A 15987-nucleotide genomic window follows, 5' to 3' on the forward strand; every position below is an offset into this window, starting at 1 on the left:
GCAATTCTTCATCCTCAAGGAAATTTTCTTTTGCCTGTGCATCTCCTGGAAGTTCTGCCTCCAATGAAAAGTAAAGAATTCAGATTTATATATTAATTTCAGTTGTCTGCTTGCTCTGTAGATGGATTAAATCAACTGGTCCCAATCTGTGACAGCAATAAAGTATGTACTTAAGCGCTATTGAATTTGGTGGTATTTAAGTGCATATTTAAATGGCACTGTGTACTGGAGACTTTCTTCTAAATTTGAACTTTACACTCACTGTTTTATGCTCCAAATGTTGAGATGTCATTGTATAAAATTTTATATAATTTCACTTTTATTTTTTAGTATTTGTATGTATTATCCTTTTTTTTTTTTGTCATTATGTGGAGCAGAAGGTAAGGAAACATACTTTCTAATGCCAGGTACAATAGAGCTGGATGCTGTGTAGTTCATCACTTGCATTTTACTTATGTACTCTAGTCTTGAACTGCAGCTCTCTTCCATTACAGAGGCTGATTTTGGTTTTGGGGAGGGGATTTATGTATTGAGGAGGAACAATCCTGATCTTTGTCAGCTGAACTTGGAATAGACACAGATGGCACTGGCATAATTCAAACTAATAAAAAAAGCCAACATCCCACTTGGATATACATTGACTTAAACTTATTTGATCTTGAAATTACAACACAATAGATGGATACACTTGGGTATTATCAGTAACCTTAAACAGAGTTGCAACAAGATGAGATGTAAATTCATATTGATACTTCATAAAAACCCCAAAGGGCAATGCACCCCTCATGCCTGAGATATTAAACCTCAAATGTTGCATACTGGGCATGTGACATGTTGAAGCAGTACATGTTGCTGTTAAGGCAAAGGTTTGTAATAAGCTCATGTAGGATGTAGAATCATCTAGTGGGCTCTAGAAGACCATTTCAAAGCCTCTGAATATAGGTTTGATATTTTTCAGAGTGTCTGTATGTATAAGCTGTATTAAAAAATGCATCACATTAAATTCTTCAGCAGGAATGGACTAATTCCTTATGCTTTTTGTGTTTGATTTCATTTTGAACTGTGATGCTTTGTCTAACCTAATGATAATAAATCAGATGCAGGATTTCAAGGGGGATGAAGGAGAAGCTCTGGAAATCATAGCTGCAAGGCCTGGCCCACCCTCTGTTTTAGCACTACCTTATGTGCTGTGAGCTGTTTTATTACATGGCTGGGGGAGAAACTGTAGACTTGCTGAGTCTGTTCATCAGCAGTGTGACTGGATTCGTCCCTGCTTTATTGAGTGCTACTTGTAAAAGTCAGTGTAAAAATACTGCACCTTTTCAGATTGATACTGTTTGAACTTTCTAAAGATTTTTTAAAAAATCAAGTGAAGATAATGACATTTTTCAGATGTGTATTTTTAAGTCACATATATTTACTTCGAACAAAGCAGAAGGGTATGTATACGATCATATAATTCATACCTGCATTTTACCAACTTCTTTAACGGGACTCAGAGATGGTCTCCACCCCTTCATCCCCACCAATACTCTGCACCTACCCATAGATGCTGCATTAGAGTCACTGCAATTTCTGCGCTGTACTTCAAGTCTGGTAACACAACTCCTCTGTCAGTTACAGAAGCCACTGTTAATTAACACGGAGAGCAATTCCCTAGAGGCTGAGCGTGTTGTCTATGTAACTCCTATCTCTGCCACCCCCAGGAGGGACTCTCTCTATTGTTAATTTAAGTCTTAATGTTTTATTATTTTTTTTGGTACTAGTTTTGGACCAATTGAATACAAAGGCCCTATGAGTGCTGTTTATATTGAAAAGTTTGTTCGGCGGGTGATGACACCACTACTCTACATCTCGTCTCGATCAAAATTACTAGATTTCCTCTCAAATTATGAGGTACTTGTCTCTCTTCTCTAGCTTTACCACTGTGGTTCAGAAAGAGTTTGACTTGTTTCACAATTAAATTTGATCTACTCCAAAGTACTAGTTTATTTCCAGGATCCTGAGATCAGTGCCCTGTAAATTTGTTAAAATCATAAAAATACAAAATGACAAATTCATAATGTTGGTTCCCTGTATAGTGACTCTTTTGATTTAGTGATGCTCTTAATTTACAGTACTTTAGTATGTAGACAACAAAGTTGTTACCTCACCAAAAAGTTACATATGAACAAGAAAGAAGGGAGAAATCTTTTCGCAAAAATCTTGCAGTCTAAGTTGGGAAGGCATTTGAGAAATATGTAATCACTGCTTTAATTTTTAAAAGAATATTAGACCTTTCTATTAAGTCAAGTCTGTTAAGTAAAAACAAATGTGAAATCAGTTGAAATAATGGTTCCTAAACACCTTATATGCTGTAACTTCATGATTTTAATCCACTGGTACATTGTGTTTTATTAATTTTTGGTCTGTTGTGTTCAGAGGTGCCAAGATTGGTAGCAATACTAGTGGATTAATAACTTCCAATTAGACAAAATGTGCTTACAACAGAACCGTTTATAATCCCTTTATAACTGTTCATTTCTGTAGTGCACAATGGAGAAATACCATAATCTTACTAAGCCCCAAGCTGTTAGAGCAGAATGGAAAATCTGATCAACAAATTGATGCTGTAGTAGTGGCCAAAGCATGCGAGGGGCTTTCCCATGTTTCAGAATGAAGCAGAGTTCCTCTTTGAAGTAGCGCACGTTCTAATGACTGGTTCTGCTGCAGGACAGAGCATGACCTGTGCTGTTAAATGAAAACTGCCACAGCGTAAGGGGATGCTCACTGGTAGTTACCATGGGTAGGTGCTGTGCTATTCATGCTTCGGTTTATCCCTCAGGAGCTATTAGTGGGTTTAGTTTTCCAGTGTTTTAAACAGGCACTGTGAGTCAGGCGTAGAGTTGTGTGTCTGTCTCTGATGCTGATACTTTCTGCAATCACAAGCAATTCTGTTGTCCTTTCACTGCTTCAGTTTTGCCATTTTAAAACTGTTGGGTTTTTGCCTCCTATAGAGATTTGAAAACAGCTTCTTGGTTGTTGGTCTGTGTTTTGTGAACTATTTCTTGGTAGTCTGCGAAGGTAACTAATAAGCATAGTGTCATTAAGCTTAAATTTGCTTTGCCATAGGAGATGCACTTCCACTGGAGAAAGGCAAGATAAAAGACAAATTTATGGGGGAACCAGAAAATATTTTTTTTAATACTGCTTAGCAATTGAACAGGTATTTTTATTTCTATGTTCAAACTTCCCCCCTGCCTGTGCTTCAAATTCTGTGGTTCCAAATGCCCGATCTCTGTTTATGTTCAGTGTTGGTTGGTTCTTTTTTTCTGAAATGGACTAAGAATGGAGTGTGATCTGTCATGCTGCCCTGAATGCTGCCCTCATTTAACGCTGAGGTTATTTCCCAGACCATGGCACTAGGTGCTCAATGTCTTGCCTCTGTAAAGTTAAGCAAGAGGGGGAGAAGGGGATACAAAAATAACAGCCAACTCATGCAGTAAGATCCATTCAGGGAACAGAGCATTGGCTAGTGCAAGTCCAGGTGAGTGCAATAGGAATAGCAAATGCTGAGTGATCAGGAGCTGGGATACAGAGGAGACCTAAGAAAGAGAGAATTGTATGTGAAGATGGATGGAGAGGGAAACATAGTCAGGCACAAAGGAAAAGTTAGTTTTAAACTGGAAATAAACACATTGATTCATCATTTTAAACAGTTAGAAATGTGAACATATTCTAATGTTTTCCATGAAAGTCAAGGAACTTCGTACCTTTTGTAGAAGATACAATCCAGGAAGTGACTCCTGTGTTTTAAGAAGTGAGAAAGTTTGAGGAATAGAGTAGGTTACAGGAAGTGCATGTATGGCACAAACTAATTGCTATTTTGAGAGCCTTGGCTAGTGTCCTCCTTTGATTTTTTGATCTTTTATATATTAAAAATGTTAATTTTTAGCAGAAGGGAAAGGAGAGAAGACTGTAAAGGATAGATCATTGGGCATTTTTGACCACTGTCTACTGCTTGATCAGGTTTTTGTGCTTTCTTCATTGAGAAGCTAATTAATTTGAAGCTCAGAATATTTTCTGAAAGATTCGTTATCATCAGTATCTAATTTTCAGTCCCGTGTTCTGCTAGGGAATGGGTTCTGCAAACTTATGTTAGGGGTATTTACTTTTGAATTGAAAATTTCAGTTGAAAAGAACCTCTTTGTAGCTGATCCCCAGACTCCACTTAGGCAGTGCCCATTCTGTTCCTTGGCTGTTTCATTCTGCTTTGGTATTAAGGTCTCCCATATCAAGGAAAAGCAGTAGGTTGCAGAGCAGTTGCCTGTCACTCACTTTTGGTCCTCATTGTTTTGTTACTCTGTCCAAGGATAGCATTATGTATAATCTGGAGGATGCAACAGGTTGGGAAGTTACTAGTAGATGAGCGATTCATTTGCAGGGCATCATGTCAAGCTGAAGTTCTGCTCAGCATGTGTTTTCACACTTAAAGGAACTACTGCACTGTTCTTTTCTTGTTTCAAGGGCATTTTATTGTTGCCTGGCAGTTTACTGATAGCCAGGCTGTAGTTGTCTTTTTCCATCTAATCGGTGAAGGTTTTGGTGCTTTAATCTTGTGTTCAAATTCCAGTAGGCAGCTTTTGACCAAAAAAGCATCTAGCAAAGAAAACCAGGAGCTCTAGCCACGCTAAATTGAATATCACAATCCATTAAACGTGTTAGCATGCCTAAACTAACAAGTACTGTGAAGGTACTAAGATAACGTTCAAAGCGTTTTTTGGTAAGTTGAACCACACCAAGAGATACTGAAATCTAGCAGTATTTTATCGTGTATTCAAATGTTAATTAGCATGTTATTATTTCTAAGAAACACTGATGAACAGAATCCAGCTAAATGTAAGAGCAAGTGGTGTTAGTTCCATGGGGTTCTGTCCATTCCTCAACCAAATCGTGAGTATTGTGAGATGCTGTATTGATCTCACAAGAGGGCGCTCAAACCCCGTGAAAAAAATTCTGGTGGAGGACTCGAACGTTAAGGTTCTGCATTTTCTGATGCTACTTGAGGTTTTTTTGTGGTCGTGGAACGATGCTAGTGCAAAACTAGAACTGGATAAGAATTAGAATTTAATTTTTGAGAGCCCATTTGGAAAGCAGTTAAAATCTCGGAATGTATAGGAACATCTAAGTTACATCAGGAGAAAGATGTGCAGTTCCTACCATAACTCCAGGTACCTGTAAGTACCTGTAATCAGACTTTTGTTTTCTTAACTGCAGAGATGTAACAGTTTCATTTTAATCCAAAGTGGCATGTCTTATTCCTCATCTGACTAACCCAACTACTAGAAATGGCCTCATCCTTCTGAGGCACAAAGGAAGAAAACATGCAGCTTCTGTAGTATAGACAAAAAGTTTCATTCACTTATGACGGTAAATGTGCCCAGGGAGCTCATAATTTTCTGGCTTTGGGAGAGGTGGGGGAGGAGATGGTCTCTCTGGGAGGTAGCTGGCATGTGTCTTAACATGGTGTCAGCTTTCTTCTTTGCTCTATTTGTGTAGAAATGCTTCCTGAGCATTAACCAGCTGTGTAGGATCTGACCCAGAAGTGGATTTGACTTAATAGCTTGCTCTTGTGTGGGGTACTGTGGTGCCTATGTTAAATGATGATGTGAGAATTTGTTTTCAGTTCTGGATACACAACGTTTTTAACATTGTTAGAGAATGAACAGACTTTTACTTGTAAATTTAATTAATCTAATATCAATCAACAGTTTCTTCTTTGCATTTCTACAGTATAGAGTTAGTGTTATGTAATATTGGTTCTTCTGTTCCCCAGAGATAACACGTTCCTTTCCTCTTGGTGTTTTCTTTCCTGTGTTCACAGATGAAATGAAGCAGGAATTGCCTGCCTGCACAAGTCTGAGATTCTGAAAAAAAATACCATCTCCCTTACCTCAGTGCGATATAGCCAAAACATAAAAATAAATAAATACAAATTGGGATAGAAATAACTTAATTGAGTAGTAAAAGTGTTTATCTAATTGTAGAAGCTAATCAGTACCTGTGGGGTTTTTTTCTATTCTTTGTTCCAATTAATTCACCTTTAAATTTCAGAGCTCTTTCATTGCATAGTCATTTAATACTGTCTTTCTGCAACTTTTCTGAGTCAGCTGTAGTTTGCAAATTTTGTTCCTCACCCTTTTCTCCCTTTTCTAAATCATTTATAAAAGTGTTGAACTATATGAGCACCAGTATACATCCTGGCTGGCTGACTTTGACTGTGGAAAACCAGTAACTTCTACCTGTAGTTTTCTATATCTTTTCTACTAATCCAAAAAAGGACCTTCTGTGTTATTCTTTATCACCTTAGTTTCTTCCATTGTGTTTGGTAACTTCTTGTAGGCTTTGGGGGAATTACAGTATGCTGCATTGAGTAGATCAGTCATCTACATGCTTGCTTATACCTTCAAAGAACTGTGGTAGACTTGAGGCATGGTTCAGTAATAAAACCGTGCTGGCTGTTTTCCAATAAAAATTACTCATCTGAAGTTCTCTATTAATTCTTACAGTTTCTATGAATTTGGTGTTCTGTAACTGTTGAGATTCTTGTCAAGTCTGTTGTTTGATTTAATTGGCATCACCCACCACTTTCCATTCCTTTGGTGTAGAGACCAAGCAAGAAATAGGCTACATTACAATTAATGATTTTGTATTTCCATTCAGTTTCCATTTGTATTTCCATGAGTTTCGTTAGGAGATGGCACTAATGACTCTTCACTATTGACGTCCTCAAGTTTGTTCCAAAACCTTTTCTACAGACACTCTGAGGCAGGTGCTGAAAATTGTTTCATGGAAAGAAAAGCTCCCGTAAGCTCCACTCTAGCAATGCCAATGCTCTTAATGCAATGTCTGTAAACTATCTCTATGTCACATTCTAATATTGTATCCTTCAACTTTATGTACCAGCAAGCCGTATCCTGTTCAACTGATTATTCCTAACTGCCTGCATGAAGATAGGTAACCGTAACTCCACAAAGATGGTTGCCTGGAAGCAGCTGATCATCAGTAACAGCTTGTATGTAGATGCCCACATAAACTGTATGCAAGTAGCTGTTGCTATGCCAGTTGATTATTGATTGTTTTGGAGGTTCTTACGTGAAAGGAAGTGGGAGTTGCTGCTGTCAAGCTCCTCTTAGCATACTTGTATTCAAAACTAGGAACGTCTTATTTATATTGAGATCTCTTTAAGACTTTAATCTCACTTGTACGGAGCAAGATTCCTTGTTAGTTGCTAGCACCTGGAAGTGTTCAGTTTTGTTAAAATGAACAGAGTAGTTGGTATTAGCAAGTAAATCTCTTCATTCTGACAGAACAGGAAAGTTTGCATGGTACTTGAGAAGAAACACAGCATTTCAGACACTTTCCTTGTATGTATAATTGCAGCCTGTGACGAGGAAATTTTAACTATGTTGGGATGATCGTTAAAAGGACATTAATTAACCAGATTACTGATTAGGCATATAACATTAGTATATATTCTCCCATTACAATTTTTTCTTATTGAAAAAACACTTTGCAAAAATGTCTCATGGAAACATTTTTCACGATCTGGAAGTCTTAAGCTTCTATTAGTGTACAGCAGAACTGGCAGTCAGAATCAGAACATCACCTTTTTTAATAACTTTATAAATATTTCTAGATCTGACTTTTGGCTTCTTGTCACATTTTACTGTCACTTTTGACTCTTCTTTCATTCACTATTTGGTGCTATAAGTTTGCTTCACACAGTAATAGTATTAAAAAATGGTCCTAGGAAATGGGAAACTAAAATTTTGATCATCATCTGTCTCCTTATTTTGGTTCATTTGAATGCTTTAGAAGTTTTTTATAAGGGACTGTTTCTTTTTACTGTCTTGATTTGGTACTAGGAGAAAAAGATGAACACTAATTACTAACCTGTTTATTGTTTAAAAAAGAAGAATGAGTGCTATTATTTTGCTGTGGTTTTTTACTTTTATTTATTGTTTTATTTCCTTCTTGAAAACTGTTATTGCAGAAATTTCACTAATTGCTTGCATCTCATTTTTATTATGATAATTTTATTGGGTTACCTCATAAGGATTCTTTATGAACAAGGCTCTTGTGTTCAGCATTCATTCATGAAAGATAATTCCTGCATAAAAGAGCAGGTCATGAGTTGCAATGGGCATTGTTGTTATTGGTGAACATCCTGAGATCACTAATTCATACTGAATTAGCTCAGTTCATATGGCTGGTATGAATAACTGAATTCATATCACTAATGACAGTAACAGGTAAAATATATGTTCATGTTTTAAAAAGAAATTTAAAAATGTATATGTAAAACTCAACAAAAAAAAATAAAGCAGCCTCTCAAATACCAAATGAAAATACTTATATGGGAATATATTTGCCACACGAATGGGTTATTGGTGAGTCTGGAATTTTCGTTCCACAGCAATCCCTAGAGTGCTCTTGCTTTGTGTATCAAATGCTTTTTCTGTATGCACTGGTGGAACTGGGAAGCAACACAAAATAACTAAATTCTATCACTTACTCTGTCCTGAGAGTTTATTAAGCCAGTTTGAGTGATGCGTTAAAAAAATAATTAATAATAACTTCTAATGGGTTATATTTTGCAAAATTTAAAACTAAAGCTTCACTGCAATTTTGGAACAAGAGAAGTCTAAAGACCATGCGCCTCTCTGTTCCAAGTCAGCTTCTCCCAGATTCTCTTCCTGAATTTAATATGAAGCCATTCAGGCTTCGTACCTGGCAAAGTCAATAGGCCTATTTAGGGATGAGTCTTTTAAATTTTGAATTGTCTGTTTGGCAATTTGAAGAACTTCATGGATATGCAGGTGGGATATGGGGCTCTTTCATTATTTGGGGGCATCTGGTCTCTCACTGACTCCTGTGGGGATATACTGAAAGAATTTACAATGACTGATAGTTTAATGATGGGATGATAAGTTGACTTAACAGTTCAAGTATTCATGCAAAATGTGTGAATTCATATGTAGTTGCTAATTATGTGCAACATAGTGAACAATTAAAGTGTTAATGTTTAAGTTGTTTATACTCTGAAAATCCAATTCTAAAAGAAATCATTATGCTTATGGTTCTTATGTTGGTGCTGGAACTGACTCATAAAATAGTTGCAAAACAAATATTAATTGTTTTTAGTGAACTTCAGTTGCTAACATGGTAAATAATGCTGTTTGAAACTTAGGCATCTACAGCCATAAAAACCGTCTCTCGTACGTAGCTTTTGAATGACATCTTTAGAACTGATTTCCATTCAGTCTTTTAATACTAAATTTCTTCTTGCAGCATGAAGTGACTGTTCTTCAGTAAACTTTGTTGTCTTTTTAAAATCTGTTGTGTTCTACTGTAGGCAAATAATTGCTGTGCCCTGTATATTTATAGTTGAAAATAACTTAACTCTAATTCTTATTATTTCAGCCTGGAGTTCTAGGATATTTTGAGTTCAATGCTTCACCTCAACCGCCTGGTTATTTAACATTTTTCACATCAGCATTACATTCATTAAAGAAAGGTAAAAGCTTCATTTTCGTAATTTAAGGCATCTGTGAATTAGTTATTTATATGGGCTTTAGTAGTTTTTTGCAATATTTTATACCTTGGGAATTAATCCCTTTTGAGTGTTTCTTGATGTTGATCTAATTATGAGACTGTCTTTTATTACAGTGCGAGGATTGCTTACATAAAAGGCTTACTATGTGATCGGCCATCATGGAATAAAGTATATGACAGGCTGCTATTCAAGGATACATTAAGATAGTTTCCTCAAAAACCTAAATGTGTAGCTGCAACCCATATAGAGCCATAATCAGACTAGCACTTATTTAAGTTAAATCCAAGCGTGTTTGTCTTGTGCAACATTTGAAATGTCAGGTTCAGAGGCATTAGGATGAACTTGACTTTGTCAATACTTAGTAATTGAATTCAACAAAGTGCTTTCCTGGATGGAGTTACAGAGCTGGTACAGGGTAGCATGATGAGAAGGGCTTTCTCCCTCTTTTGTTTCACCTTAATAATCTAAAATACAAAATCTCTTGCATTTAAATATGCAAACTTTGTATATGATTAATACAGGTTTTTGGGGTCATAAATTCTGGACAGGACTTTCTTAAAGTTAAGATTAGCACATTTTATGGATATTTCTTCCTGTCAGCAAATGAAGGAAATTGATACCATTATTCTGATTTTTACTGTGCCACTGACTTGGTATATGACATAGAGCCTGTTCTCCTATATTTTGTTCTGTAACTTCCCCTTTATATTTTGGGATAGTTCTTTGCAACATAAAGATGAGAAGCATTCTATCCTTGTGTGTACATATTTATCAATATAGAAACATTATAATACGTATTTAAATAATATTTATTTACTGTAAATGTACATCATCTAAACAGTCAATGTTCATTGCTTTTCCTTATACGCGTATCTCATCTTGGCTTTTGAGATGCCGTAACACGTAGCAAGGTGCAGCTATGATACCAGATTCTATGTTTAATAAGTAAACCAAGACATTGGACAATTCAGGTTAACATTCTGTATACCTTGAGTGCCGAAGAGGAACATATCTGTTCTTGTTGCCTGCTTCTGTCATCTTTCTTCTACCTCACTTAATCACCAATATTGGCAGTTGCTATTCAGTAGGATTTCGGTGCCATTACACAGCAATGTTCTGTGGTTTGGTTTGAAGGTGTTCTTCTAAGGCTTTCAGGAGAGAAGTTCGGTGTGTGTAATTGTATTTAAAAACTGAAAATTTGCCCTTTCAGATTACCTTGGAACAATACGCTTTGGAGTGATCACAGATAAACATGTTGCAGAGGAGATCTCCTTGGTGCATTCAGGCAGCGTGTATTTGCACAGACATGTCAACACATCTCTTGTGAGTATTGTATTTATGTTGTAGTGATGCTGAAACAGTACATGGAGATTGACATGGAGATTGAAGCTCTGTCATAGTAGACTGTGAATAAGTGTTTCACGGAGCTTTAGGATACAGGATGTTTAAGAATGGTATTTTTATACAGTAATACACATTTTCATTCTACCAGTCAGCAGCTGTTCTAAACAGTAGATAAGACCCAAGTTGATCATCTCTATCAAAACAAAACCCCCAAAACCGAAACACCTCAGAAATGACTACACAAAGACTTTTTCCTAAAGTTTCTACCTCTTTCAGTGGGTCAGAATTAGAAGGCTACTTGAACGGACAAAGAGATTTTGTGGAGAGATAGTAGGAATAGTGACAACTTGCATTTTGGTATAAAGGTATGACATCACACTGATTAGAAAAATCATGCAAATTAATTTAATTGAAAATTCATAGTAATTATTAATCCACGTGCCTTGTTTTTGGAAGACTAAGACTGAAAATACTAACTTTCAGATTTGCTATTTGGCATAGAGACCTTACCTATCCACAGTGCTACCACAAGTGGAAACTCTGTGAAGATAAATATTGTAACATGTATTTTATTCAATTGAGACTAGGAAAAATGTGGATTTTTTCAGGTTAAATTACTGGTGAATACATAAAACAACTTTTGTCTGTGCAAATGATTTAAGATAAACTTGCCTTAATTTTCTAAAGTGATCCTAGAAGCTGTGAGCACATTTTGTTATGCATTTCTTTTCCCTGCATTCAGTAATAAGAAATACCAGTTTTAAATGCAATGTTGATGTTGGGGTCTTAAAAGACTAATTTAGAATGAGTTAATATGGTGAATGAGTAGTGGGAAAAAGTGTTCTAATATGCCGTAAATCAAGATACGTGATGATACCAACTTAGAGACTGAGCTCTTTCACTTACAAAGAAAATTCATACTAGTGAGAAAAATAAAGATTATAAAGATGTAGTAAAAGAAAGAGGAGCTTCCCTAGTAGAACACTTTTTGCCTGAAAGGTTGTGTGTGTTACTATGATTTGATGAGGATTTGGAAAGATTTCCCAAAGGGAAAGGGTATATGACACACTGAAGCTTGCTGAATAGTGTCATTAGAAAGAGAGTTTTAGGCATTAGAGGAACAAAGCATGCCATATTTGAGAACTGCATTCGTTACTAAACCAAATGAGGACAAGTAATTATTTTTTCCCCCCTTCAAGATCTATCCAAATGACAGCATGAACTATACTGCTGAGAACATTTGCAAGTGGGCTCTAGAAAATCGAGAGACGCTCATACGCTGGCTGAGACCACATGGTGGAAAAAGCCTTCTTCTAAACAATGAGCTGAAGAAAGGACCAGCACTTCTTATATTTATACCTTACAATCCCTTAGCAGAAATTCATCCTCTTTTAGATGAAGTAAGTGAAATAATTATTTTTTTACTTCAAAAATACTAGAGCTTGAGAACTCTAGTCAGGGTTCTGAGCTTAATTGTGACAGATATTTTATTTCACTGTTCCAAGTATTCAGTCTTGTTTAAAAACATTTTTTTTTCTCAAGTCATATTATCACAACTCCCTTACGCTGGTTTGCATCCCACACATGCCTTTATCTCATGTCAACAGTTGTTTAGAACAAGCACCTAACTCTTCCTTGACTTCCTTCTTTTTGTGGTGAGTGCTGTGTGAGAGATGCAGATCTTTGGTCTTCTGTTCCAGCTGACTAAGCTCAAACGGAAAAGCAAGAATGAATCGAGTATTGCAGGACTTGTGTTTTGTCCACGTCATTCTATTTCTCCTCTCCTTCCGTCTTTCCAGAGGTGGTTACACAAGGAAGAATGGAACTTTTATTAAACCAGACAGTCGCCTTCCAGTTTTCTCTTTCTCTGCTGTTATTTCCATTTCTGAGTTTGTATAGCTGTGAAGTAAACGAGATAGGGAAACTAACTTGGCTAAAAAATAATTTTTTTTCCCCTGGGCTATTTTTTAGCTGGAACCCATCGTCCCATTTAGTATATCACACAGCTGCACATCACAGTGGTGATCACATAGCACTAAGGACAGTGTGGAACAAGAACCAAGCATCTGTGGAAGATGAAAAGCAGGGCTAAGTTTTGGTGGCAATGCTGACTTGTATCCATGGCATCTATCTCCTGGAATGTGTGGTTTCCACAAGGAGGCCTAATTAGTATTGCAGTGTCTGAAGCAATGAGGAAAAAAATGAAGATAACTTAGGATACAATGTTTAGCCAAACTAGAAATAGACAAAATAAAAGCTATAGTGCTACAAGATAGGGTTGGGGAAATCTTTGTGGAAAGACTGGAAAAGAACTGCGATTATTCTTGTACTTATTTTTGGCAGACTTAATTCAGTGATGCTTGTCACAGATTAAACGTTTTAGTAACAGATACCACTTATTTAGGTCAAATCAGTGCAACATAAGACGTTCCATTTCAGATTTCATTCTGCTAAATAACAGTATTTATCTATATCAAAATGTGAAATGAGATACAAAATAGTCCAGCTGATCTGGTATAGCTTTGCTTTGATAGAGGGATATTATGCAACTTGTTTACCATAGGAAGAGATGTTTACTGCAGCTGTCCTGTGGGTTTCATCAAGCAATGAAACCACTTGACTGTACGCCAGTTGCAAAGAACAAGGCTGTCAAGTTTTATGTTGAAAGCTGTCAGAGCAAATTTTTTTTTCTGATAGTAGCTCGCTGAAATGAGATTTCATATCACAAATCTGGTTTTCTGTTCATAATTTCTTCTCGTATTTCTCTATGTAGGTAGTCAAAATCTTCAGGCTAGATTATACTATGAGGGGTGAAGTTTCTTTTAAGGATTTAATTGAGCGTTTTCAGGATGAAAACGTCTGAGAACAAATTCTTAAAGACTGTAACAAACTTTTGCTATAGACCACATCTTAATATTGATGGTCCTATGACACAGCACCCCTCCTAGATGTGATGCTTCAACATCCCTTTGATAATTATAATGATTCCTATCAAAGTGTTCTTCTGTAAGCAATGTGCGTATGTTCTGTATTTTGGTTATGTTTAATGTGATAGATGAGGATGAAGGGAAACTTACTCTTTCATTTTCCTTTCTTGTATGTTCTGTTATTTATCTCCTAGAAAGGGCATTCCTTCTATGGTCCATACAAATGCCATTTTTGCTGCATGTTTCCCCTTGGTTATGAGAAACAAAATGGTGATGCAGCACAGGAATGTTTGCACTGAGAGGCAGGCTTTTTTCTTATTTTCCTTTTTTCTTTCTTCTCCCAATAAGTCACGTGTTACTATATGCAAAGTACACCTGCAGTATTACAACTATATGCCCATGGCTGGGAGAATACTAACATTGCTTCAACGCTGTTAGTGATTGCTACAAAATTTGTGCACCACCTATACCAGGAAAAATCTCTATTTGCTTTTCATATGGGAATGCTTTAATTTATTTTCTCCTCGTATTGGAAAATAAGGGAAATTCAGGAACCTGTACTGATTAATGCTTCACATAGTGGGATTTAACCTTAAAATGTAGTGTTATCGCACTGTGATAAATACAATGCAAAGAGGACCTTGAGATCAGTGTAGCGGACTGAAAAAATTTTAAAGTGGCTTTTTGTTGTTCTGTACATGTAATTCTTACATGCTTAAATATCTGACAATTTAATTTTGTTATCAAGTCACAGCCTCCTATAATTTTTTTTGTTAGAAAGAAGAATAGTCAACTTCACATTTCTGAAATTCCATCTCTAATTGCATACACTTCGTTAAACCTGCAACAGATAACTGCATTTGAGTGAACTATGTACAATTAATCCTGCTTTTGTTCTCTTTTTTTTTTTTCTCCCCCACCCCGTAGATTACCAAAGTGGCCTTGGAATACCACAACTGTAATAAAAGCCAGGCAGCTGAGCCAGATCTTCGACACTTAGGAGACACTGATTCACCAGCTTTTGATTCCTCTGTACCAGATGCACATATGAAATTACCAGAAACATTTTCAATAACCAAGTACCCATGCTGTAACACAGTGGTGCTTCCACAGTGGCATTCAATATCTAGAACTCACAATGTCTGTGAGCTTTGCATTAACCAGACACTTGGTGTCAAACCAAATAAAGTCCATGTGCCACACTGTAACTTTTTAGAGATAGAAGCAGCTTTGGACTCTTTCTACCTCCAGGAACATACCTTTTTTCAAGTTATATCAAATACCATAGAATGCAGCAATTTCTTAAGTTTCTATAGTCCCTTTAGCTATTACACTGCATGTTGCAGGACAGTAAACAGGCATTTTTTAAGTTTCATTAGTTCTGAGAAGACCATCTTTCAGACCCCCAAAGTAGCATTTTCTTCCCATGGGAAGAAAGATAACACCCAACGTTCTATTCCTCACATTGAGGATAGGAATTGTTTTATTCCTAACCTTCATATTAGTGGCATTAACATTACTGGTCTGAGCTGCAGGACCAACAAAACCTTGAATCTCTATCTACTGGATTCAAATCTTTTTTGGATATATGCAGAGAGACTAGGAGCATCAAGATCTACTCATCTTAAGGAATTTGCTGCCATTGTTGATCTGAAAGAAGAAGTGCACTATGTCCTGGATCAAAATCAGTCACTTGTTGGATCTGCCCTGGGTATGGTATCCACTATACAAATGCTTTAAATAAGAAAATTAGGTTTGCAAGTAAGCTTATGAATTGCAAACTTAATGCCATTTTGAAAAGTCAGCATTGTGAATCGTAATTTATTCTATTCTAATTTATTTAGTAGTTAACCAAGCAGTAGAATTGTGTTCTAGATGATGTAAGAACTAAGTTTCATATACCAAAAGTGATTCACTTTAAAAGAAGTGAACCTCAAAATGTGTGATGCTTGACTGCCTGATGCATTGAAGGAATTGGTAAAATCTAAACTAATTTGCTTGGGCAGGGGGGGGAATTACTATGCATCTAGCACATTTGATATTACAGAAGACATTTGTATATTAATGGTGGTATTGGTGTTTGCTCAGCTGTTCTGTGTACTAAAATATCCCAGAATT

At 36.4% G+C, this 15987-nt stretch overlaps 1 protein-coding gene across 6 annotated transcripts in view; it reads left to right on the forward strand.

Annotated features, from left to right (window-relative positions):
• The window catches only part of TXNDC11 (thioredoxin domain containing 11), a 34860-nt gene that overhangs the window by 5893 nt on the left and 12980 nt on the right, over positions 1-15987 (forward strand). For 5 of the 6 annotated variants that reach the window (XM_041120257.1, XM_030002173.2, XM_041120258.1 and 2 more), the window contains 5 exons: positions 1767-1896; positions 9466-9559; positions 10809-10921; positions 12142-12342; positions 14797-15580. In XM_041120257.1, coding sequence (XP_040976191.1) covers positions 1767-1896; positions 9466-9559; positions 10809-10921; positions 12142-12342; positions 14797-15580 — 1322 coding nt within the window. The remainder of the gene's footprint in view (positions 1-1766; positions 1897-9465; positions 9560-10808; positions 10922-12141; positions 12343-14796; positions 15581-15987) is intronic. The other variant, XM_030002176.2, reaches the window with a different exon arrangement.

This window comes from Aquila chrysaetos, chromosome 25 (genome assembly GCF_900496995.4).
Source record: "Aquila chrysaetos chrysaetos chromosome 25, bAquChr1.4, whole genome shotgun sequence".
Classification (NCBI taxonomy): domain Eukaryota; kingdom Metazoa; phylum Chordata; class Aves; order Accipitriformes; family Accipitridae; genus Aquila; species Aquila chrysaetos.